Consider the following 27,539-nt stretch of genomic DNA (forward strand, 5'->3'; position numbering starts at 1 on the left):
CGGTTACCGCCTGGTTAAATTAAAAACCGCTAGGTGTAGCGTCCAGGGCTGGCTACCGTCAGCTTGGATGCACATGCAGTGGTCGCTACAAGTGCTGGACTCTTGCACCTGGCTGCAAGCGCCCTGCACAGAAGCAGGAGCAGCTGACAAGCAGTAAGGTGCGCTGCTGTCAGACGTTCGTGTAAAAGAACCTTACCTAATCACCACCATGCAAACCACATACATATGAAGAGCTGATGCAATAGTTGAAATAGAGCCCCTAGTGGGCGTGTCTGGTCCAGGGGCCCCGGATCAATCACATCCAGGAAAATTATCCCCGGCGCTAATATTTTTTTTTCTTTAAAGGAAACAACAGGAAAAAAAGATTGCCAAGAAGACAGGGCTGGAGTCGTGGAGGGAAGAACAGAGGCGGTCTCTGAGGCAGTGTCGCAGTGGAATGTCTGGCTTTCTCCAGCACTTCACATTATGGAAAGGCACTCTGCAAACCATTGGAGGTATGGCAGCTGAGAGAGAACTGCAGTAAGGGCCCGTTTCCACTATCGCGAATTCGCATGCGTTTGCCGCATACGAATTCGCATAGCCAATACAAGTGGATGGGACTGTTTCCACTTGTCAGGATTCCTTTGCGTTTTTCTGTGCAGAAAAAATCTGCACAGCAGAGCCGTCAGAATTCGCATACCGCATTCCGCTATGCGAATCGCATACAATGTATTTAATAGGGAATTCGCATGCGGCATTGGCATGCAAATTTTCATGCGAGTTCGCATGGAATCAATGGAAAAGCACACAGGCACTTCCATGGTTAAATTTGCATACATCGCCATCCATGTGAAATCGTATGCGAATTTGCATGAAAATTCGCATACAACCGCATGGGAAATTCGCACCCGCATGCAAATTTTTACCGCGGCGATTCCCACCGCACACGTGGAAACGGGCCCTAAAATCTACTACCTGAAAAAACCTTTCCACCTAGACAAAGGAAATCCGCAAACTTATGTTCAAATTAACATTAGAGAGGGCTCATTTGTTTTATGTCCATTTCCTGCTTACTCTAAATTTGACAGAATGGATGGATGTAAACCTCCCTTGTACAAAGCACTGGTGTTGACTGTTTTGGATGACAGGCTGAGATGCTGACAATAGGGGCGTAGCAATAGCCATAGCAGTCATAGCAACTGCTATGGGGCCCTGGAGAAGAGGGGACCCAGGTGGTGCTTGATGTGTTCTCTATTAACTTTCCTTTGTTTCTCCACCCTCTGATTTTGTCTCAGTGCCTATAGACCATACAAACTGCACATTGCATGGAAATATAAATTGCCAGGTAAACCTATATCCATAGGGTAGGGGCAGTGGCATTGCTCAAAAGTGTCTAAATCGGATGGCCTCATTAAAATTTTGCTATGGGGCCTCATAGTCTCTAGCCATGCCACTGGCTGGCAATGAAAGCTAAGCACGGTTTTACATATCCTTGTTCATATATGGGGCAGCATTAACTAAGCATTAACGCATTCGGTAATGCTGAAAACAGCTGATTTTACCGATCACCTTCCCAAATGCCTATTCACTAACCTGTTACCGCACAGAAAATTAGAATTACAGACTTGTTAGGTAAATTACCGACTTGTGCGGTAATTGCTTTAAGAAATGTCAAGAAATTGCAAGTCACAAAGGCTACAACAGTCTGGAAATTGGACAAAAGCGTTCAGTATTTTTCGCCAGCTCATACCAGCCGATAACTGTCTCTTTCCACTCTCACTCTCTCTGACAGACGGCCTTTAGGGAGAGCCAGGCAGCCAATAAGGAGAGCCATATAGCCCTACTTCTCAGCTGATTTGATGTGACAGGGTATTGGGCGGGTCTTCACTCTCACATAGCAGAGGAAAGAGGACCTTTTTGAGGCTTTTCTGCATTGCTTTATGCTGGGATTACACAATACTTTTTTTGTGAGAATCGTTCCGATAGATGCCTTCGATGGTAAAATTCCGACATGTCCGATGTTCCGCTCGATTCGTTTCCGCTCGATTCCTTATAGAAGTCAATAGAAAAAAGATAAGAAAAATGAGTGGAAGATAAGAGAATCGAGTAAAAAATCGAATGGCTAATAATTGCGCGCCGAATCGAACGCAAAAAATGTATTGTGTAATCCCAGCATTAGATGTGAAAATTTGTATTCTGGCATGCAGAAGAGCTCCCCCTGGTGGCTGTGTGAACTTCTCAAACATGGCAGCCCTTTCAGCTATTTGAAGTCAGGAGCTGCTAAGATCCCTTTAAGGAAACATTCGCTAATGCAATCATTATTTAGGATCGACTAGGCCCACCAGCTTCTCTGTCTTTATACAATACAATCAAAATAATCTGAGCAAAAATATGATCGTTCACTTAAAATTGTACCATTAATGGGCAGTTTAACATCATCGTCTACATTACACATCATCCTCTAACCCAAGGTATTCTGTTCCTTCGCAGGGCACTTCGGAACAGGAATACAGTCTTACTTCAGTTTCCTGAGATTCCTGGTTCTAATGAACTTTGTGACCTTCTTACTGATCGCTGGATTCATTATAATTCCCAATATTGTTTTCAATGAATTAAACTTGGGAGAAAAGTTTCTTCTGTCCAACAGTAGCGGTAAGTCTGTGAAATGTCTTCTGTGGGATTTGGAGAGGAGGATGGATGCGACTAAGCAAACGCTTTACAAATCCAGGCAATAGAAGGTGTTTACAACATGGAAAATGATGGCAATGATGATAGTCCTGATATGATGATAAAAAATATACTGTCAGGGGTTAGCTTACATCAAAACACTCAGGCCCTTCCTAAGCTTTCCCCTAGGTGATATTTTCACACCTATTTAATACACATTAAAAAAAAAAAGTTTCACTTACCTGCTGCTTCTACCGACCCCTGCAGCCCCCCCCCCCCCATACCTGAACGATCGTCTGGTCCCCTGCAGTGACTAAGTTTCAATTTGGGCAACAGAGCCAGTCGCCGCCCAATGTGCCTGTATGGTCCTGGCAGTGCACATCCTTGATCATGCTCATGCTGCTCTTGTACTGTACTTACGGCATTAGGAGCTTGATTGAGGACTCAGTGGCCGGCGACTGGCTTTGTCACTGAAATCAAAATGTAGTCACTGCGAGGGACCGAAGGATCATTCCATTACGGCACAGGTAGAGGCAGAGGCAGGCTGCAGGGGGCTGGCAGAGGCCCAGGTAATTATTATTATTATTTTTTTATTTTTTTTTAGGTTCCCTTAAGTGACCAACAAGCAAGAAAATACTCAGAATAACTTGACAGTACAGTTTCAACTACTTTTTCATACTTTTTCTATTGCAGAGAGCTGAAAAGTTTTATTTTAAACTGAAGATGAAAGATTATCTCCCAGGAGAAAACTTAAGAGAAAGATCGAATTGAATGAGGGTCTCAGTGTTTACAAAGGTTTAGGCTTTTGACATGTAGTTTTTTATTATTACATATTGTTTCAGCAAATGTCCAGTTTGTGTTACCCACATTTGTGACAGGACTACTTTCTTGGTTAATTACCAAGGCTAAGTGCACAGACGTCTATCACGTCCGTGTGGCTTTGGCAACTGCAAAGACGTGGCTGTCATCTCCGTATGGCTGAAGTTGTTAAAATAAAATTAAAAAATTAAGCTGCTAAACAAAAGCACATATAATGAAAAGAACCGTGACTTTTGGACAATTTGTGTTTTTGTTTTTTTTTAAACAAAGAATAATTGTCAAAAAGTCAAATAACTTTTTCTCCTAATTTTCTCCCAGGTGATATTTTCACACCTAATCAATACAATGCCTTTTAAGCCACCAGCAAGCAAGAAAATACTATTGTACTACAATAATTTTGATAGTACTTTTTTACCTACTTTTTGATACTTTTTCAAATTCAGAGTGCTGAAAAATGATTTTAAAATTATTACCGAAGAGAAAAAAGTGAATCAAAGTCTATAAGCCTGTTGCTCAGGCTTCAATTCATCAAGCATTACCGCATCTGGTAATGCTGAAAACAGCTGACTTTACTGAGCACTGAGGAAAATGTCAATTCATCAAGGCTGGGAATGAAAAGCTCAAATTACCGAGCAGTGAGGTAAATTACCGACTTGTGCGATAAATACCTCAACACATATCGGTAAATGTCAATTCATCAATGTTACAGCATTCGGTAACGCACAGAATCATGTGCGGTGATTACCTCCAGCTCTCCTCTGTGGGTAACCAGCTTTGAATGCCTTCCCTGTGGATACCCCTCTGACTGACAGTCGCAGAGAGCCAATAGGGACAGTTCTCTCTCCTCTGCAAGACCCTGCCTACTCCGTGATAGGAAGCGCAGACTCTGCGGGAGGGTCTAGTTTTCTTACCCCCTAGGCAGTGAGCAGAGAGAAAAGGACAAATATGTTTTCCTGCCACCTTTCGGCAGTGTAACTCCTTCAGTTCCTGCTTAAATTGCAGTGGAGCTAGTGGGAACTAGTGGGAAAAATCACGTAAGCAGGGCATGTGTAATGTTTCCTGGCAGTTCATGTAAGCTGTGGCAATTGAATAAAATGTTAAGGCGAATGGGACAGATTCAGAGCAGATTCAGAGCAAGCAGAGGCAGAGGCGGGACAAGGTCCTCCAGCACCCAAGGCTGAGACACCAAACTGCGCCCCTCCATCCCTCCACCCCAGCCGTCACACACTGATTTTTATTAGACTAAGAGGGCCCCAGGGCCCACAACCTCCCCAACACCTTAATATCTTGTTATCTGGCTTGCAGTCACTGCTATGTATCCCCTTTTCTTATTTCTTTCTGCTTCAAACACAATTAGGAATGACAGCTGAATGAATTGTGCGCCCCCTCCTACACTGCGCCCTGAGGCTGGAGCCTTTCCAGCCTATGCCTCGGCCCGGCCCTGAGCAGAGGCAGTATAACATGCCCATCTAAAGGGATGTTGAGGGTGCCTCTTTTCTATATTCATGCCCTCACTGCACTGAGAGCAAGGATTTTGTCAATGGGCTTCAGTAAATTACAGCACCTGTGAAAATTGATGATTTAGCACACACAAGCCTAAAATACTGAATGTGGTATTTTAATGAGTTGGTTTTTGTTATCAAACAGCCTTTGCTGAACTGAAGCCTCAGAAATGGGCTCAGTCCATGGATCTGTTGGCTCGTTAGAATAAAAGCCTTGTGTGTTGTTGGGCATAGCCTGCCAGTCATAGATACTGGCAAGAAGCAGGGCTAAAGCAAATGACCAAGGTGCATTTTGTATGTATGATCTGGGCAGGATGCCACAAAGCTAAAGTCTTTTCTTTTTCTTACTTCCTGGTAAGGTAACAACAGTCAGGTAAACACAAGACTTAAAGCCGTAAAGTCGATTGTCAATAGTTGCTATACAATCAGGTTATATGGTTTTACAGGAAAATTGCAAAACCATTTACAGTATGGAGCCAGTGCTGTCAAAACTGCTGATTCACACACTGGCCACTCACGTAAGGGCTCTTTTACACTTATTCAGTTGCTCTCAGATATAACTGAAAGAAAACTGATTTTCAAAGTAATGCCCTCGTTTTCCTATGGCTTAGTTCCCACTATACTCGTTTTAGCTGAAAGTTTTTTTTACAATGCACCGCCATGGAAAAAATGCATACCAACGAGTATTGACGCATACCAACACATTAAGTGTAAAAGGGCCCTAACTCTGAACTGACTGTCCCTATTTTGGAAGGACAGTCTCTGTTTTGAATCCAAATCCCATTGTACCTCTTAACTCTTCAACAGTCCCTCTTTTGTATAAGAGTTAAGGGAATACTGTAGGGGGGGGGGGGTTGTCAGGAGAAAATGAGTTGAACTTCCCCGGGGCTTCTAATGGTACCCCGCAGACATCCTGTGCCCGCGCAGCCACTCACCGATGCTCTGGCCCCGCCTCTGGTTCACTTCTGGAATTTCAGAAGTCTGAAAACCACTGTGCCTGCGATCCACTTTCTATTTCTAAAATTAATATTACTCTTGACTGCCGGCCAATAAAGATTCTTTTCTCTTCCTAGAGAATTGCTTCATATATGATCCAAATCCACATGGACTGGAGAGGTATTACGTCTTCATCATGGATGTTCTGATGGGAACGGTGAGCATTTCATAGAGCAAAACTCCCCTTTTGTAATTTAATGTTATGAAATTTTTTTTTACTAAAAATATTTTTATTTTATTACATGTTTTTCTCTCTTACAGCAAAATGCATTGAAAATAAAAATTACAGATTTCGGGAATCTTATATATCCATCCCAAGAAAAATATAATAAAACGTACAAGCTATAGTTGATGTGATGCAGAAACCGACAGTAATATTACAATGCACAGGTAGTGTAATGCAGTATTACCAGTAGTAACACCAGCAGAGTACAGCATGTTGCGCAATTAGCATGACCTGCAGTGCATGGGTAACACAAGATGGCTATGCTATCGCCTGTTATGTTACTTGCTTAACACACCCGTTACAACAGCAAGGCTCGAGTTACCCATGTACCACAAGTTGTGCTAATTGTGAAACGTGCTGCACTCTGCTGGCACTGGTACCGGTAATATTGCTGTATATTGCCTGCAGTTGATGCATAAGACTTAATGCAACTGAACTTGTAGTAATATGTCACAAATCACAGTTAGGCCCCGTTTACACTCAGGGTCCGTTTCCACTAGGAGCGGTGCGATGCGGCTACATAGCCGCATCGCACCGCGGGTGTCCTTACACACATGCACGCCAATGGAAGAGTTTCCACTGCGTGCATGTTGTGCGGAGCGGTGCGGAGCGATCCGAGAATGTGCAGCATGCTGCAGATTTTTGCATGGCCGCATCCGCCCGCAGCCGCGTCCCATCTCCTCCATTGACTTCCGCATCGTGAGTTGTGGAAGTGATGCGGCCAGCAGCAGAAGTGATGAGATGCGGCTAGGTAGCCGCATTCGCATCACTGAAGTAGTGGAAACCGGCCCTCAATCAGTTAGTATGTGTTTTTTTTCTTCTTCATAGCAGTGCATTGTGAAAAAGATTTCAGTTAAAACTGCGTTAAGTGTGAACTGTGCCAAAGGAAAACATGGGCATTACTATGAAAATCAGTAGTCATTTCAGTTATAACTGAGAGCAACTGATTAAGTGTAAACGGGGCTTTAACAGAAATTTCTAACAACAAAATAACAGAAAAAATTGAACTATATTCAAGTCCTAGGTTCTCAACGTGTGGTGCGCGTACCCCAGGGGGCACTTCTGATAGTTCCAGGGGGTCCTTGGGCTTGACATACTTAACCAAGAATAACAAATTTAGGGATTTAGAAAATGATAAATCTTATTTAAACACCAAATTAGTGTTCTGGCTAATTAAAAGCAATAGTAGATGCTTGGAAATTGTTCTGAACCAATGATCATGTACTGCGATTAAATATATTTGTCAAGGGGTACTTGTGATAATGTTTACTATGCTAGGGGGTACTTGGTGAGTACAGGGTTTTAAAAGGGGTACATACCAATAAAATGTTGAGAAACACTGTTCTAAGTCGTGTAGATGTTAAAGAGCACCTGAAGTCAATTACATTTAATAGCAATGATGAATTAAACACTAAAAAAAAATCACTTTTATTGTTGAGTCTTTTCTCCATGTCCATTGCTAGAAGCAAGAGAAAGGCTCTGTTTTTATTTGCCTGAAGGATCAAATTCAGGACCTTTCTTATATTATCTGTACATTGTCTGATCAGTATGAAGCCAACTTGACTAGGGAGGATATAAAAGTATTATTCAGCTAAAAATGTTGTGATCAAAATTAATAAGGCATATAGATCTATATTTCTTTTATACTGTTGAACCTTGTTCTCTTTGGGAATGACCATAATCATTGCTTGGATTCTGGGAGTATAGAATGTTCTTCCCAAATGGATAGATAGCAAAATTAGTTCGCTTCAGTGTCTCTTTAAGTCAGGTATCTTTCAAAGGACAAAAAAATATTCAGTGTGAATTACAAATGTTGATTCAGTGGCACTTGGTGGAACTCTCAGTGAAATCTTGTTTACAATTCCATACACTACTATAAAAATGTACTAAAACCTTTGCTATATATAGCACAAACCAGGTAAGTCTAGTGACTGTTTAGAATAGGTACAGTAAAAGAAAACCTAAAAAACCTAAAAGTCAATCTCAACAGGCATTTGGCTGAGTGAATTCAATTAATTGACCTTCTTACCTAACAGTAATTAACGGTTATGGCTGGTACACATGGGGTACCGCTGTAGCTTGTCGCTAGCACACCGGGGACGTGTGCGCGACAGCTCGGCGACAGCTCGTCGCCAGGTCCCTCTGTGCAGCAACCGTACAGATGGCGCACAGAGGGACAGAGATGCGGCAGAAGCTGTCGCCGACGGTCCCCCCCCCCCCCCCCCCCCGCCGGAAGCTCCGTCCATGGAGTTGGACAGTTGTAACCCGTGTGTATGAGCCATTAGACAAAGCATGCTAATTAGTGGCTGTGTTTAACTCTGACGTATTCCCTTTTAGCAGAGATCACAGGGAAGGTTCAAAACAACCCCTAATTGGCCAACTCTGTCTAACCAACAATTAGATAAGGCCTATTCAGTGAACCATATCCCTAATGGAGTCACTATAGGAATACAGTGCAGAAGGTAACCACAAAGTTTCACTTCACAATGTAATTTGATGATTGCAGGATAGAAAGTTAGAGGGAATTTCACCCGTGGGGATACAGGGAGCTAAAAGTTTTAACAGAATTTTTAATCCTTTCCCATTATACCTCTCGCCTTGCAGCACTGAGTCCCCTGGTTCAATGTCTGGGCACTTATCTGAATGGAGTTTTGCATGTTTCTGCCTATCAGTGTGGGTTTCCTCCAGGTACTCTGGTTTCCTCCCGCATCCATAAACCTGAACAAAAATTACTAAAGAGTCTTTAAAAATAAAATAAAATAATCTGTCTGAAATTACACTTTAACAAATTGTCTTCTGCTGATTCTTCCAGGGTTTCATGCAGATGACGTATATGTTTTATGGATACTACAAGAATACATCTATCAGTCTGACGGACTTCTTCTACAACATCCCTCTGGCCTATCTTGTGACAACTCTGATCTACTTTCTTCTCAGTCTAGTGTGGGCCGTAGTCAGGTGAGGGGGAATTCAGTAAAACAAAAAAAAATTTAGAAGGGGAGGGGACTTCTGATCCGAAACGTAACTAGAAATCATTGGGCTCCTCAGCAAAATTTTGGATGGGTCCCTTCCCCAGTAGCCCAAGCTTTAGGTAGACTCACAGATAGTAGCATTAGGCAACCTTCGTGGGCCCCTGCCAAAATATCAGTGTTACTCAGTCTTTGTGGCCATTCCCTCCAATATTAGTATCGGGTAACCTTTCTTGTCCCCTTCCCCCATGTGTCAGCATTAATTAGCGTTTGGGCACCTCAATATCAGTATTAGCCTTTGTGCCCCCTTCCCCTAATATTGGTCTTAGGTTGCCTTTGAGCCTGGCCCCTCCCATATCCTTGGAATAGGGTGAGGGCCGGATTTGTACTCTTTACCACCCCAAAATGCAGAATGAGCAGCAGCTGAACATGAACTCGCCTCTCCTGCTGAATCCCATCCTTCTTATTGCCCAATCAGTATTCTTTAGTCTCCTGAGGTCTCCCTGCTTTCACTGTTTTCCACCAGCATGAATATATTATTGTCACATGCTGGTCACAGGAGCAGTGGCAGAACTACAGAGGAGGAGCTATGGAGATTGGAGAGGGGGAAGGAATAATTCCCCAGCAGGAAAGGTGATTCACTTACCTCTACTCCTCTTGTAGCTCTTCATTAGCACCCCTGATGCAATCCCTCTGACAGGCCTCTGATCAATGCACATCCCACCCTCCAACGCCCTTGAGGGGGTCACAGAAGCTATTCTTCAAACCCTGATTCTAACTTACCCATTATAATATTCAGAGAGAAATAATACAACTTCAACCGGGCACTTTTTGTGTATTTTTCCCCTACTCTTTGGAACTCTCTACCACACTCAGTAAAGACAGCCCCATCCCTGGAGTTATTCAAATCAAGACTGAAAAGTCACCTGTTTAGTCTGGCATTTCCAGACTTATAGAATTCTTCCACTCTTCCACGACTTATCAATCAACCAATAATTGGTCTGAGCCATGCTTACGCGATTTGAATCCTACGGGAGAAAAGCACGTTACAAATGTTATTTGTTGTTGTTGTATTTTAGAGGAGAGTTTGGGTTGATTCACTAAATATTGAACACGGAAGTTTTACCGGTATTTACACAAGCAATGCAATGTGTGTTGTGCACATAGTGCAACTCCCGCCATATACAATGCGTGTTCCTCCAATAATGCCTATATAACCGCAAATTATGCTATGTGTGTAACACTTGTTGTGTTATTTGTGCACACACCAATAAAATCGCTGTGCGCTATCTACGTATGGCAAAGTTATAGTCATTTAGTGAATCAACTTTGTTGCTATAACTAACAAGTTTTTCAGTTTAATGGAAGTGAAGGAAATACTCATACACTTATCTGTAAACTACATTAGGGTTGATTGATGGCATAAATTGATGATGCCGTAAATACTGGTGACAGCGCACCGCAAGGATTTTTGTGCATCAACCTCATTCTATGTACTTATAGGTGTCTTGGTATTTTTTTATTTCACATATATAGATCGGACATGCTGCAAGATGTCGGGTCGTCATGGTTGATTGGGTGCGCAGTGGTAACGGCGAGCGATATCGGGATGCGTGCAAACGCATGAATCCCCCGCTTTTCCATTAGCAGTATACACGTCACTGGCGTATACTGCTAATGGAAGAGCGGGAGATTCAGGAGACAGATGGGCACCACGTGTTGGGGGACACCGGACAGGTAATGTATAAATGCACACATGGGGGGGCTACATTTATACACTAGGGGGGCAGCAGCGAGGTAGCGGACTCGGACAATTCCCGTAAGATTTCATGTTGAAATTGATTGGGATTCGGCCTGCCGTCTCTTGGTCGAATCTGCCCATCATAGCTAGAAGTATGAATATCTTAAGGTTTAGCTTTAGATTACATGACATACTGATATTTTCATTGGGCCCATCTTTTCAGATCTGTTGAAGGCTTCAAGCAGAGTTTAGTTACTGAAGATTCCTCAATGACCAACTACACCAATAAAGTGTTTGCAGGTTGGGATTTCTGCATGAAAGACGAGAAGATCATAAAGTTAAAACAAAGAGGTATCCTGTATGAGCTGAAGGTAAGGACAGTTTTACAGCCTGCTAAAGGAGAACCCCGTAATACAAAATCCACAGGGAAATCAATACTTGCTTTACAACAGTATACCTATAGTGGAGGTCAGTCTGCAAGTGAGGGAGCAGTTTTATAAATAAATACCAAGATGTTGGATTACAGGATGCAAATAGTGGGTAGTGGGGTAGAAACAATAGGGAAGGAGACACAGGAGTTAGCAGATGAATCTGTAAGCCTCTATTGTGGCCTACAACAAATGATAGGCTTGTCTGAAAAGATGAGTTATAAAAGTATGTTTGAAGGTTTCCAGACTCAAAGCATGACGGACAGGCTTTAGGAGAGAGTTCCAGAGGAGAGGGGATGCTCGTGAGAAGTGAGAGGAGGTGACCAAGCTAGAGAAAAAAAAGGGTCTCCTGGAAGAAACGAATGTTCCAGGCAGGATGGTATCTGGAGATTAATGAGGAAATGTGTGGTGACAACTTTTGTAGAGCTTTGTATAATAGCTTGAGCAATTTAAACTGGATCCTTTGGGTAATTGGTAACCAATGGAGACATTGGCGGAGAGGGCGTGCCTCAGAGGAGCTGGAGAAGAGGTGGATGAGACAGACAGCAGAGTTTATGGACAGATACTCATCCTTTAACATTGAGGGGTACTGGGTAAGGGATGTTGGGGGGCGGGGGCTGAAAATCCACAACACTCTTGTCCCAATGTTAAGGGCCAGAGGTTTTCCCTCCTCTGTGTACCCTGAGAAGATGGTGGGCCTAATGGTATGAGAGATACTTAAAGTGGAATGTGGAAGCCTCCTTAATAGTAAGGAGGATTTCAATAAAACAAAAGAAATAAAACCACAATCCAAATGTAATGGATAACTTCTGTTCTACAGTGGTGTTCTTCAGTGTGTCTAGTGAATGAACACAATTAGAGCTGAGTAACTCCATCTTCTTTGCCTCATTATTTATAAACTTGTATGTCGCCTGCAGGTTGATCTAGAAGAGGAGAAGGTGAGACGCAAACATGCGGAGCGTACCACATGCCAGAGAGCTGGAATCTACACACTCCGTATATTTCTCAATGCGCTTGTTGTCATTCTTCTCGGAGTGGCATTCTACTGCATCTACCAGTCTACACAGGAATCTCAGAGACTGAGCGTAAGAGCCAGTTACATAATATAGACGTATTGGTGTCCTAAACTACACTTCAGGTCCCTTTTACACTGGCGTGCTGCGGTACCCTATTTTGCCACAGGGTGACACTACGCCAATGAAAGTCTATGGGGCATTTCCTACCTTGCAATGTGATGCAGCGAAAGTGACGTATTTGCCTTGTGCGCGACGTTGGCGCAACAGCATGTTGGTGTGTAACTTGCGAGGCGACCATATTTACCAGTTGCCTGGCTGGCCTATTGATCCTTTGCCTCTAATACTTTTAGCCATAGACCCTGAATAAGCATGCAGCAGATCAGATGTTTCTGACTGAAGCCTGACTTAATCTAGTCGTACTTCATTTGCAAACTGCATGCTTGTTTTAGGTGTGTAATCTATATACTGCTGCTGCCAAAGAAATCAGCAGGACTGCCGGGCAACTGGTATGGTTAAAAAAGAAATAAATAAGGCAAACTCCATATCACTCTCAGTTCAGGTGTCCTTTATAGTAGTGCTCGCTGAGGGCCCAGACATCATAGTCATCCAGTATTGGCGTTCAGCCTTACCCCTTGGATACAGAGGATTCTCCGGATTCTCTGAATTTTTTTAATATTATTATTGTACATACTTTCTCTGTAAAGCGCATTAGAAAATAAATGCAAATGTGCAATAATAATGAAAATATATCAAGCATGAGTGCGTAGTGGTTAGCGCTCTCGCCTTGCAGCGCTGGGTCCCCGGTTCGAATCCCAGCCAGGTCAACATCTGCACAGAGTTTGTATGTTCGCCCCGTGTCTGCGTGGGTTTTCTCCGTGCACTCCTGTTTCCTCCCACATCCCCAAAAATATACAGAAAAGTTAATTGGCTTCCCCCTAAATTGGCCCTAGACAACACATACATGCACTACACAATACATACAAAGACATAGAACTATGGTAGGGGATTGTGAGCCCCTGAGGGACAGTTAGCGACCAGACAATATACTCTATACAGCGCTGCAAAATATGTCGGTGCTATATAAATAAATAAGCATATAGCTGAATGAATCACATTAGTGACTGTAAGCCATCTCTAACATTTCATTTCTTGGATTGCAGAGATGAACATTTTCAATGCATGTGCAATAATACTGTATATACATTGTAACAACTGAGCAATGCAATATTTTGCATCCCCAGAATGAAGTAGGAAATAACTTTATCTTGGGCCTCTTGGTTGGATATCTGCCTTCAATCGTCATTGCTGCTGCCAACTTTATCCTCCCAATGTGGTTCAACATCAGCATTAAGTGGGAGAGGTACACCTTCAGCACGGAAATCAGGCTAACGCTGGTCAGGTGTGTATGGGGACCATGACGTTCTGCTGTTGAAGATACTGCAGATCATAACTAGGATGTGTTTTTTCCCCTCTAAGTTTGCAGATGATGGATTCATGTCTGGTGCACTGTTATCAAGCAGGACAGCCATCATAACATGGTCATTTCTTTATGGACACCTGTCCAAGGTTTTTGCAGAGACATTACTATAACATCACAGACCATTCCATAATGAGCACAATGAAGCCTATTCACTAAATATGGGTTAGAAAAAAGTCATGTGTGATACAGCACACAGCAATTTTATAGGCACTTACATACTTACATCAGTTTACGTAGCATATGTTGCACAATTACCGCAACCCACATTGCCTAGGCAAGTAGCATAGCGCAAGTAACCGTGGCAGCGCATGCATTACGCAGGTAACAAGAGTTGTACTAATTGTGCCATGTGCACTATGTAAACAGTGTAGGTACCAGTAAAATTGGCATGCACTGCCTGTACACAGCAATTTTACTGCTATTTAGTGAATATGCCCTTATATATCATTTCTAGTTGTCATCCTTTATAAGTAGCACTATAATGATGTTACAACCTACACTCATGAAGTCCACTCCAGCACAAGCCAGTGTCCAAATTTTGCCTTAAAAATGCACCAAAATGATGCGGTCCTCTAATAAGTAGACTCCTCCTCCAAAAATCCTCAGGTTTCCCCATCTTATTTGTGAGAAGCATGCAGTGGAAGTCTGTAGGAGCCCAAGGGGGCATATTCACTATCTAGTAATAACATTTCTGCGTGCAAACCGCCGCACTGGACGCGGAATCAGCCGCCTTGCTGCCAGTACACGCGGCGGCTTTTCCGCGATCTATTACACTTAATTTTTACAATAATTATGTATAAATGATTTAGTCGTGTTTGCCCATTGTAAAATCTTTCCTCTCCCTAATTTACATTCTGACATTTATCACATATTGCTTTTTTTGGCAGTTGGAAACAGCTGTAAACCGCTATTTCCCACAATGCAATGAGGTTCACAGACAGGAAACTATCAGGACCATGGTCCTGACATTACACTGTGGGAGGGATTTCACCACAATGTTAACCATACAGACCCTCTTTATGATCCGTTTGAGAAAAGGAAAGATTTCTCATGGGAAAGGGGGTTTCAGCTATTGATTGGGATGAAGTTCAATTCTTGGTTACGGTTTCTCTTTAAAGTAAATGGGAACCAGTTTTTTTTTTTTTAATTTCCAATAGCTTATTATGTACCTATCTCTCTCCTGTGCTGCTCAGTCCTCTTATCGTGTGAATTGATGCAGCCTGGCACCCAAAATCTCATTTATACTTATTTGACCAGTTCGGTCGAATATAATGCTGTTGGGAGAAGGCAGAGCTTATTTTCACTGCTCTGTCTCTCCTCCTCCGTCATTCATTTGCATCCCCTTCCCTTTCCCCGCCACTCTGAGCCGCCCTCCCGATGACGCGCAGCTCCCCGGTCTCACTCTCAGAGCGGCGCATACTGATGCTGCACAACAGGCAGCGCTGACAGCAGAGGGGAGGTTGCATAGTTCTACTCGGGGAAAAAGTTATGAGTAGAACTATGCAACGTTTCATGGCCGGGTACTGCTTCTCGCGCGACTTTACCAGCGCTAGTAAAGAGGAAGAGGCTGCTGACCCGGAAGAGAAAGGCAAAGGTCAGCAGCCATCCTGGATAACACGGGCATCGGTGCTGGGTAAAAGAAACGGATCCAGGGGCAGGGCAGCGGCAAAAATACAGTAAGGAGAATGCTATCTTCATTTTGAAAATGTCCATGTTTTTTTTTTTTTAATTTGATTCCCATTGGCTTTAAACATGGTGAAACATAGATAAATGATTTACTTTCTGATAACTTGGGATTTAGACATATAGCATAAACTAGGGTTTTTTTGTTTTGTTTTCAATGTGCTATTACATTGTTTTAAGCTACTTAACCACTTGATGACCCAGCCTTTACCCCCCCTTAAGGACCAGCGCTGATTTCGCTGATCTGTACTGGGTGGGCTCTACAGCCCCCAGCACAGATCAAACACCAGGCAGAGCGACCAGATCGCCCCCCTTTTTTCCCCACTAGGGGGATGATGTGCTGGGGGATCTGATCGCTCCTGCCTGCGTGTGGCTGGCGGGGGCACCTCAAAGCCCCCTCCACCGCAGGATTCCCCCTCTCCCTCTCCTCCCTCCCTTCCCCGGAGATCCGAGGCTGCACAGGAACGGATCTGTCCTGTGCAGCCTCTAACAGGCTCCTGCCTGTCATGTGACAGCGATCCCCGGCCGCTGATTGGCCGGGGATCGCTGATCTAGTACAACGCTGCTACTGTTAGCAGCGTTGTACAAATGTAAACAAAGCGGATTATTTCCGCATGTGTTTACATTTAGCTTGCGAGCCGCGATCGGCGGCCCGCAGGCTATTCACGGAGCCCCCCGCATGAATTGACAGGAAGCAGCCGCTCGCGTGAGCAGCTGTTTCCTGATTAATTAGCCTGCAGCCGGCGACGCAGATGTGCGTCGCTGGTCCTGCAGCTGCCACTTTGCCGACGCGCGTTATGAGTGCGTGGTCGGCAAGTGGTTAATACAATTTATATTACAGTTATATAATACTGTAACATTTAACAAAAATATGTAATAAAAAACAAATGTATTGTATGATTTGCTAAATGAAGACAACGTTGTATCACTGAAATGTTGTAACTCGAGTTGTTTGTAAGTAGGGACTGTCTGTAATGAGTGGCATTTATGTAGAGTGCATTGCACAATTGGTGCAACCTGCGTAACTTGGCTAGTATATCCAGCACAGCCTGGGTATGGTGTATTAGACTGCAGCGTGATATGTCCCTTTCCTCTCCTCACAGGTGTGTATTCCTGCGTCTGGCCAGTCTGGGAATGCTGCTCTACTCTCTGTGGGACAACATCACCTGCAGCGGAGATAGAGAGGCTGCTAACTGCAGAACCTGCGGATACAATTACAATGACAACCATGTGAGTTTAGCAAAATAATATTTTAACGCCATGTGTTGAAAAGCAGGAGTTTTAATGAATAGAATATGCACAAGTACATCTGATTATACCACCAGAAATGGCCAAGCTTTCCAACAATAGCTTTTCATATTACGAGTGCATTCACTGGTGTGTAAATGTCAGCAAGACTCTCCATAGCGGAATATCTTGAAACCAGTTTAAAGAAGAACTCCAAAAATCCCAGGCTTCTAAAAGAACATAGTTACACACTGTTTGTCCTACTCTGATTAAGCCCATTTAAAAGTTAAAGAGGAACTGTACTCAAAATAATGTCATGATGAGCAGAACTGCAGTAACTTGTAAATAAACCTACTGGTAGTTCCAGCTATTCTGCATCAGTGATTACTGAACACAACATACATGTTAGTAACTGTTACATTTAATGGAATGATAATGATGGAGCAGTAATAAAACTGCATGTACATTGGTACCATAGATATTCTGACACTATCTCTACTTGTGAAAATGAAAGAAAATGTTCAAAAAAAAAAATACAATTGTGTTTGCAATGCACATATATTGCCCTTTGTGTAACCTGTCATAAAGTACGAATAATTTGTATGCATGTGTTGACATCATGTTTTTATGAAAAGGATGATGTCATTCCAGTCGTTTCGCATCCTGAGCTACCACAGATTTATGTCTATTACAGTTTAAAGCAAACTGAAGATTCACTTACCTAGGGCTTCTGTCAGCCCCCTGCAGCCAACCTGTGCTTATGCCGTTTCAAAACAATCCTCTGTTAGGGCTGGTGCACACCGAGCGGGCTTTTGAGCATTTCTGCAGCCACTTGTGGCCGCGGATACGCTTGGTCAATGTATCTCAATGGGGTGGGTCACACCAGAGCGGGAGGCGTTTTGCAGAAACACATACTCCCGTGGTGAGGAATTTTTTGGATTGCGGAGGCGTTTCTGCCTCAATGTTAAGTATAGGAAAAACACAAACCGCTCTGAAAAACGGCAGATCAGAGCGGTTTGCCAGACGGTTTTGTTACAGAAGCTGTTCAGTAACAGCTTTACTGTAACAATATATGAAATATGTTACACTTAAATCCACAGCAGCAATCCGCAAAACGCCTCATAAAAAAAAAAAAAGCGTTTAAAATTCTGCTAGCATTTTGCGGATCTGCTAGCGGGTTTTGGTGTGCACCAGGCCTTACCCCGCCACAGCTCACTTTCTCTTTACGTAGTTGGAGTCCACTGCACCTGCATGGCCCTGGCTGCGCGTTAGTCCACTGCACCTGTGCAGTGACCCCGTTCACGCTCCCGTCGCTGGGAACATACTGCGCAGGCGCAGTAGAGATTTTCTCGTATTGCGCCTAAGCAGGACGCTCCTGGCTACGGGAACACTTACTAGGATACATGTGGCCAGGGCACAGTGGACGCCGATTTAGAATTCGGCTTCCACTACGTGAAGAAAAGTGAGCCACGGCGAGGGAACAGAGGATCCCTCGCCGTGCAGGGGGCTGGCAGAAGCCCCAGGTAAGTAAAACTCCTTTTTTTTTTAGGAAGTGTTCAGTTCCGCTTTAATACAACAAAGTAAAAAATGTGACATCATCCCCACCAAAGACACTGCATGCATGAAGTATGTATGTTATCACCACGTACGGGCAGACTGGCAGGTTCTCCTCCCCCATCCTAGGCCTTAGTAGGGACAGGACAGGCCCGGCCCTAGACTTTTTGCCGCCTGAGGCAAGCTTTAAGCAAACCCCCCCCACAATTCCCCCCCCCCCCGGGGGGTGTGAGGGACCGCCGGAGCTGGCGGGGATAGCGGGCAGGAAGGGGGTATTGGGCCTAGCGGCGGGGAGGGGGGCCGGACCCCCCCCTCCCTCGCCTGGGTCCCCCGTCCTCCGCTCCCCTCCAGCTTTGAAAATTTGCTTGGCTGGCTGGCTGCTGCAGCTGTAAGAGGCAACGGGCGGCGATCACTCACCTCTTCCTCGTTCCAGCCTAGCCTGCGCTCCACTGATGTCACTTCCTGCTACGCCGCAGGAAGTGACGTCAGTGGAGCGCACGTTGGAACGAGGAAGAGGTGAGTGATCCCCGCCCGTTGCCTCTTACAGCTGCAGCCAGCCAGCCAGCCACGCAACTTTTTAAAGCTGGAGGGGAGAGGAGGACGGGGGACCCAGGCGAGGGAGGGGGGGGGGTCCCCGCCCCCTCCCCGCCGCTAGGCCCAATACCCCCTTCCTGCCCGCCATCCCCTCCAGCTCGGGCGGCCCCTCACACCCACGGACGGGCGGGTGCCGCACCCCCAGAAGTGCCGCCTGAAGCAAAAGTTTCACCCCGCCTCATGGGCGGGCCAGCCCTGGGACAGGAGACTTTGGGCTCTTCTGATGGACAGCAGATGTACTGTATTTTTTGGACTATAAGACTCACTTTTTCTCCCCCAAAACTGTTAGGAAAGTTACTGAGTCTTAGGCTGCTTTCACAGTTAGACATTACAGGCGTACGTTAGTGCAGCCTGTAACGCAGCCCACTGCACAGCAATGAAAAGTAAATGGGCTGTTCACAGTGCCCACGTTGCGTTACATTGTAACGCAGCAGGTAAAAACAAAGTGCTGCATGCTGTGCGTTATAACCGGCTAAGCCGCGTTAGACTGTTTGCACATGTCCAGTGATGTTGGAGGAGGAGGTCTCCCCTCCTCCTCCTCAGCCAGGCACATGGCTAATTAATATTCACTGCACGGTGTGACGTGCAGGGTTTACTTCCAGGAGCGCCGCGCTGTGCGGCGATTGGCAGGCAGGAACACGTCATGCCACATGCGTCCAAGAGTAAGCATCACGGCATCACAGGACGCATGAAGAGCCGCATAACGCGGCTCAATGTAACGTCCAGCTTCAACCCCACTATGCGTTGCATTAGGGGCACGTTATGCGACCTTAACGTGGCATCTAACGCAACGTCTTAGTGGGAAAGAAGCCTTATAGTCCAAATACAGGGAGTTCCTGACTTGTGAACGCCTGCCAATACCAACCTCCAACCCGCTGCAATGTCGGGGACTCTCTGTACTGTGCCCATGCAGAGGAGGACACAGCGGGACACAAAAGGGCATAGAGGAGGACACAAAGGAACGCAAAGGGGCATAGAGGAGGACACAAGGAGGACAGAGGCGGACATATGGAGGACATAGGAAGACACATTAGGTACAAAGGGGGCATAATTCACAAGATGCCTCTTCACCATGGATGCACCAGGTTTAATATATATATATACAGTATATATATATATATATATATATATATATATATATATTCCCCTATTTTCTCTAAACCTACGTGTGTCTTATGGTCTGGAGTGTCTTATAGTATCTGAAAAATACCGTAATTGATTTAGTGTTGTGTGTAAATCATTTCTGTCCGCGTTGGCCGGTTTTGTAAGCAGTTTTTTTTTATTATTTCTGTGCGGTGCGATTGCGTTTTTCACTTCCTGACAGAAAAGAACTCTTTGATCCAGAAAAGAATAAATACAATGTATTTATTCTTAAAATGCGAACGCAATCGCTGCACAAAGCGATTTTGTGAGCGTTTTGCGTTTTCCTATACCTTTTATTGAGGCAGAATCACCTAAAAAATGGCTCAAGCACAGCTTATCTGAGCGGATCGGAGATGAACCGCTCAGATGTGAACTCCCTATCATAGGGAATCATGGCATAAGCACTTTCGGGCCGATTTTGATAATTGCCAGCGCTTAAAAATTGTCAAAAATGCCTCTAGAGTGAATGAGCCATAAGGCTGCTTACACACAGGGACGTTACAGGCGCATGTTAGTGCGCCTGTAACGCTCCCCCAACGTACAGCAATGTAATACAAGTGGGCTGTTCACACTGCCCACGTTGCGTTACATGTAACGCTGTATGTTCTTCCGAAAGTGCAGCATTCTACGGCGTTACAGCGGCTTAAGCCGCGCTAGACTGTTTGCACATGCGCAGTCATGTTGGGGAGGAGCGGAGAGCGGCCAGGCACATGGCTAATTAATATTCACTGCATGTTGTGACGTGCAGTGTTTACTTCCTGGTGCGGCCGCTCTGTGCGGCGATTGGCCGGCGGGACCACGTGATGCTGCATGCGTCCAAGAGTACGCATCACGGCATCACGGCCACCAGAGTGAGCTGCACAACGCGGCTCACTCTGACATCCACATCGAAGAGCACCAGGCCTTGCGTTAGGTGCACGTTATGCGACCTTAACGTTGCACCTAACGCAACGTCTTGGTGTGCAAGTAGCCTAAAGGTCTGTACTATGTAAAAGTTCCTAAATAAATAACGAAATGCCTGAATTTGATTTGTTGCAGTGCTGGGAGACCCGCATTGGGCAGGAGATGTACAAACTTCTGATCTTTGATTTTCTGACAGTCCTGGTAATGATACTGCTGGTGGATTTCCCTCGAAAGTAAGGATAATCTCTTTCTGTCATGTATTTAATTAGAAAAGCGGTTACTTAAAGCAAACCTGTGAGGTTCGCAACCAAATATTTTCTATACTTGCCTCGGGAGAGGAAAGCCTCTGGATCTTCCCTGTACTCCTCCGCTAGGCTGTTTCAGTGCTGAGACCTTTGAAGATCACGGCCCACTGCGCCTGCATAGATTTCAGTGGAAAAAGCAGAGCCCGACGGAGTCTGTGCTTCTGTGCAGGCGCTGATGGTTCCGGCATGCGCAGTTGCATGGACCCAATTGGGCTTTACTTCCGCTGAAGCCTGAGTGGGTTTGTGCTGCTGCACATGCAGGAATCGTGGACAAGGGCTGGGGTGGAATGCGCTGGTGGAGGAGGACAGAGGGAAGCCTCTGGATAACCCTTCCCCTTCATTCAGGTGAGCGCCCATTTAGAGCACTTCTTTGGTCTGCATGTACTCTTTCAATAATAACAAACTTAAAAAACGCTATACATTATCTTAAAGCTTAAATTTCGGCACAATTTTTGTATGCATGTAATAGAATATTGTTTTTTATATAAAGCTTGCATAAAAAGTCATTAGGAAAAAAAAGGGAGAGAATTTAGTTCTTCCAAAAACAAATGGGGAAAAAAAGCCTGCTGTACCATTGCATAGCTTTTCCTTTCCTCCTGGGCAATCTCCTGCTAACTCTCCTCCGCTGTCCAGTCAGCCTGAAGCCATAATAGACTATCAGCTGACAGGGCAATTACTCTTCCTTCCAAGGCCTGGACCCCACTAGAGCGCTTTTTTGACCATTTAGGGATCGCTTTCAATTGCTAGCGATTTCCCTAAACGCTCTGCCAGTGTATATAAATGTAACAAATTCCACAGTAGCGATTGCAATCAGCAAAATCGCAATCACAGGACATGCAGCATAAATCATAAATCGCTACACATGTTTTTACATTTCTGCAAACTGTAAAAAAAAATTATAATAATTTGAGAGGACCAATCAGAATTAAAATCACTCATCGCAAATCGTTATCACAATCGCTGGCAAAAAGCTTACACTTTTTAAAATCGATACCAAAATCGCCGGAAAACACTCATGAAATCGCTTACAGAACACTAATTGAAAGCGATTGTGATAGCAACTTGCGACTTGTAGTCAGTTCCAGGCTGACTGGATGTGCGAAGGCAGCTGTCAGTCACTGAGGATCTCTGAACTGGACAATTGAGTAGTTTTATTATATATTTTTTGCTAAAACTGCAGCCATATTTACATAATGTGTTTATAGATAATTGATTGAGGCTCCTCTGCCGCATTATCACTGCACCACACAAATCCTTCTTCATATGACACTGCTGCAGAGTGTGCCGACAATGTCATATGCATAGCACCAACCCCCGTTCAGTGTTGTACTCCCTGCTGCGCAGGAAGTACGTCACTGGGATTCCCGCCGGTCGGCACATAAGTGCTGCAACGTACATCGCTATAGCTTCATTGCCCATAGACTTCCATTGCCCCAAGCATCGTGAATTGTGCGTGGTGCTTGTGGTAAAGTGCTGCAGACTGTGCATCGGGGTTGCAGGGGGATGAACACTTCCGGCGTGACGCGGTAAGTGTAAAAGACCCTGTTGACTCGCATTGTGGTAAAATTGGAACAATCTATTAACCCTTCGCACTCTTGCATGCAAATGTTCAAACAAATGCATTCACAGATTCACTCATCCAGGCACCCCTGTTATCCCTACAGCTAAGTTAAAAGCCGGGGTCTTAGTTCACAGAAGAATGCATTCTTATGCTTAGTCACCTATACTACGCAGAAGTACCCAGTTAAACATAGGTGTCCTAACTCTGGCCCTGTAACATGCATAGTGCAGACATGCAAACACATTCATTGCATCAAACCTATCTAGGAATTAGGAGCACACATCCTGACGTCTTTTCCTGGGACAGATAGCGCATCTTACCAATCGCACAAGGGAGCTAACGTAATGTATCCATGCGCACCATGCACATACACACAAGAGTTTTTCTGGGGAAAAACAGTAATGCAATTGTATTGAGTGGAATTTGTATATTCATGTTATAACACATCTCCTTTTAAGAACTGTCCTAAAGTATCTAAAATTGAGTGTAACCACTTTATACTTTTAGATCATTTATACACCTGTTCCATTAAAAAAACACCATCAGTGATAGGCCATGTGTTCACATTGTTGAACTCCTACCTCATCCTCTATCACAGTCAGATATGTATATATCCTGTTTCTTGTTGCAGGATCATAGTGGATCACTGCTCATGCAAGCCCGTCCAGTTATGGGGTTTGCAAGAATTCGCAGTGCCCCCCTTTGTGCTGGACATCATCTATGGACAAACGGTCTGCTGGATTGGAACCTTCTTCTGCCCCCTTCTTCCTCTTCTGAACACAGTCAAGTATTTTGTTATATTTTACATGAAAAAGGTACTTACATCAGATGCTGCACAAGATATATTGCATTTAAAATTAAGCCTTAAAGGACCACTGAACTGAGAAGAATATGGGGGCTGCCATATTCATTCCATTTTAAACAATACCAGTTGCCTGGCAGCTTTGCTAATATATTTGGCTGCAATAGTGTCTAAAAAAAATACCAGAAACAAGCATGCAGCTTTCTGACAGTAATGTCAGAAACACCTGATCTGCTGTATTCTTGATCAGGGTCGATGGCTAAAAGTATTAGAGGTAGAGGAGTTTAAAAGAAAATAAATATGGCAGCCTCCATATACCTCTCACTTCAGTTGTCCTTTAAGGCTGCTTACACACCAAGACGTTACAGGCGCACGTTAGTGCGCCTGTAACGCTCCCCCAACGCACAGCAATGTAACACAAGTGGGCTGTTCACACAGCCCACGTTGCGTTACATGTAACGCTGCACGTTCGGTGCAAAGTGCAGCATGCTACGGCGTTGGAGCGGCTATAGCCGCGTTAGACTGTTTGCACATGCGCAGTGGGGGGCGAAGAGGAGGCGGGGAGAGCCAGCTACAGTAGCCGCGCACATGGCTACTTAATATTCACTGCACTGGCGGTAGCTGATTGGCCGGCGGGACCACGTGATGCGGAGTGTCTCGCTCCGCATCACGTGGTCCCGCTGGCCAATCAGCGCCACTCTGGGAGACATTATAGGAATCGAGCCGCCGAACGCGGCTCACTCTACCGTCGGCTTTTGCAGCACCATACGTTGTGTTAGGTGCACGTTATGCGACCTTAACGTGGCACCTAACACAACGTCTTGGTGTGCAAGAAGCCTTAAGCAACCCTGCGACTTGCGGAGGGTGGGGGGGGGGGGGATAGGTAATTGTGATACTTATCTAAGTAGTGGAAAGGTTCTGGATGGTCCAGAGGCGTCCTATGTCGTCCTCAAGCTCACCGATGCTGCCCATGACCCTCTTAGTCTTTGTAGTTGCATTTGCATCGATGTACGAGTGCATCCATTCTAAGCGGGGGGGGGGGGGGGGTGGATGGTACGCAATTGCGCAGTAGAACAAAGCTTTGTTATACTGGGCATGCACAGGCTGTACTTTGCACATGCCCAGTTCGAAATGCATTTGTACACAGTTGTAAGTATTGCCACAAGAGTATATTCTAAAAGCTCTTGTTGAATATGTTCGGAGGTACCCAGCACTGGTGGGCTGCAGTTAAAAAATTTATCACGTGTGAATGGGTGCATTACATCGGTTGTAAATTCTAGTGTCAATTTGCAGGCTGAGAAATGCATGAAAAAGCAGTCAAGTATGACCTCTGCCTTATGTTCAACAACCTTCAACCGCATCTGAGGGTTTTATTTGTAACTATTAGTAAGTTGTAACATGGGGATCATTTCAGGCTGGTTTTACATATATTTTTTGTGTTGCAGCGGGGATGCCATAATCCTGTTGCATCTCGCCGCAATGCAAAAAATGACAAATGTATGACCCTGCAAAAGAGAGCGCTGACAGGGTCAAATGCATAGCGCCGGCCCCCGATCAGTGACATACTCCATGCTGGGTAGGAAATACGTTACTGGGATTCCTGTCAGTTCGCGCACCGTAACGTACCTCTCCATCGTTCACACATAGGACATCCCCCATAGACTTCTATTACCCCACTGTGCGGTAAAGAGACTCTGTAACAAAATGTCCTGCCTTATTTCTTCTATCCTATAAGTTCCTACACCTGTTCTAATGTGGTCTGTCTTGCTGCAGCCTTTTCTAGTTGCACTATCTCTGTAATAAATCTAATTTTCTTTCCTTTGTCAAGCCTTGTTGAGGCAGAGAGGAATGCACTGCTCTGCTGTGATAGGGAGAAGTTATATACAACTCTTCCACTCCCCCTGTAGGCTCTGTGTGTGTGCTGTGTGTATGAGTCAGACAAGGTCTCTGCTCACAGCAAGCTGTCTGCAGGCTCAGGAGCTGTGACCTTGTGAACAGTTGTGAGTGCAGAAAGATCAGTTCAGAGCCCAGACAAGCAGCTAAGGCAACAAGTGGTGTAACATTCCAGCAATCAAATCACGTTTGAGAGGAGCCTCTGCAAACAGGCACCTGCTCTGATGATGTATTTCCTGTTTGGCGGCCATCTTCATTGTTTACAAATACAATGAATAAAACAGTGATTTTATCACCAAGAAAGCAGCGTGGAGCAGCGAAAATGTCACAGAGAGGGCTAGGAGAAGACAATAAACAGACTGGTACGTTTATTTATGTAAGATTTTCACAGTATAGATTATCTTTAAGCTCAGTGCTTGCAATAACGTGCTGTTGCCTTTGCGTTAGCTCAGATACTTCCAGTGCACCGCAAGGGACCGCAATAAATGTGAAAGTCTTCATAGACTGCAATGCAGGTTTAGCCTGCTAGTGTAAAAGTGGACTCACTCATTTGCTGTCCCTCTCATGGGTGTTAAAGGGCAGGCATGAGAGATTTTTGATGGAAGCAGAGTCCCGGGCTCCTGCTGGCTACATGGATGGTGGGCTTTGAAGTACCGTATTTTTGAACAATGATCCAGGCCTCAGGGCCTTAAACTCATACACGCCCTCCATGGGCTATATTCACACATGCAGCACACGCCAATTTTACAAGCACTACCCGCGCTATGAACACAGCTTGCCCATTGCTTCTGTAACCTTTTTTTTACACAAATAGTTGTTTTATCGCTGTTTAGTGACTATAGCCCCGTGTGTAATGTTCAGTCATCAGGGTTTCACTGCTGTGCATGAGTGCTGTATAGACGAACTTAACTATAGTACAGATACATGTACTGTTATATGGAGAGTGGAAGAGAAACAACAGGGAGGCGCATGAGTGAGCAGCCTCCATTGGATGGGATAAATGCAAATACAATACACTTGTTCATGGGTGTCATATCTGTCATTCAAGATCACCACGTGATGTCATGGGACACACACAGTAGATTCTTGTCCTAGACCTCACAGTATGAACTTCTCAGCTGAGTTTTTTCTAGGGAGTTTATGAGCCTTTACTCTGCGCCGCCGGGAGACTTGGGCGCAGGATACAGCCGGTATGGCTGAACCTGCTGCTGCACAAGTTTCCGGCGGAGTTAATTACTATTCCTCCTCCAGGCCAACATAGATAGTGGGGAATGATGTAATTTGCCTTCCAGCTCTTGCTGGAGGGCGAATTACAGTGTTTTCAAAGTAACTTTGGCTCCGTCCTCTGAGGGCGGCGAAGTTACTGACTGTGCGCCGCTATAGCCGTAATTCCTATTACGGTCTATGGTGGAGCCGGCTGTGCCCAAATCTCCTGCGCTGGATTTGCAGTGTTTGCATTACTCTACTATCTTTACTGAGAATTGGACAGAGGTGTAACTACAGGGGAGCAGACCCTGTGACTGCAGGGGGGCCCAGAGCTGTAAGGGGGCCCCAACTGCTACTTCACTCCCTCCGATAAATGTATCCAGACTTCAGATCTGTTGTTTTTGACACTTGCCTTTGAGGGTCACCAGGGGAGGCAAGGGAAGGGCTGTGAACATTGGGGAACCCCATGATTTAACGTTACACTCTGGACAAAAGGTTTATTGTCAGTCTATTAACTCGAAGCATACATGAAGTGAGAGGAATATGGAGGCGTGGTGTGTATCTTGAGTGCCTAAAGTGCCTCTATAGTGCCTCATATAGGGGTGCTCAAGGCTACCAAACCCCAGCCATGGGCACTTTGTTATTGACCCAAAGAAGAGGGTGTTGGAAGTGGGGTTGTTACAAATGGTAGAGGAGGCTGCAAATGGAAAAGAGGGTCTGTAAATGGGGAGCAACACATGGAAGAGGGTAGCTGCTGCACAAAGGAGCTGTGTAGAGGAGTGGGGGGCTGCTGTACATGGAGATTACACATGGAAGAGGGGGGCTGCTGCATATGGAGATTACAC

General features: G+C 44.9%; 1 protein-coding gene across 1 annotated transcript in view; it reads left to right on the plus strand.

The window, feature by feature from the left end:
• Positions 1-27,539, plus strand: part of TMC4 (transmembrane channel like 4) — a 54,816-nt gene that overhangs the window by 20,037 nt on the left and 7,240 nt on the right. The window contains exons 3-12 of the mRNA XM_068241224.1: positions 346-494; positions 2,470-2,631; positions 6,041-6,120; positions 9,002-9,147; positions 11,123-11,270; positions 12,245-12,412; positions 13,585-13,742; positions 16,610-16,736; positions 21,063-21,160; positions 23,425-23,608. Of these exons, the coding sequence (XP_068097325.1) occupies positions 346-494; positions 2,470-2,631; positions 6,041-6,120; positions 9,002-9,147; positions 11,123-11,270; positions 12,245-12,412; positions 13,585-13,742; positions 16,610-16,736; positions 21,063-21,160; positions 23,425-23,608 (1,420 nt within the window). The remainder of the gene's footprint in view (positions 1-345; positions 495-2,469; positions 2,632-6,040; positions 6,121-9,001; positions 9,148-11,122; positions 11,271-12,244; positions 12,413-13,584; positions 13,743-16,609; positions 16,737-21,062; positions 21,161-23,424; positions 23,609-27,539) is intronic.

The sequence above is a fragment of the Hyperolius riggenbachi genome, chromosome 6, assembly GCF_040937935.1.
Source record: "Hyperolius riggenbachi isolate aHypRig1 chromosome 6, aHypRig1.pri, whole genome shotgun sequence".
Classification (NCBI taxonomy): Eukaryota; Metazoa; Chordata; class Amphibia; order Anura; family Hyperoliidae; genus Hyperolius; species Hyperolius riggenbachi.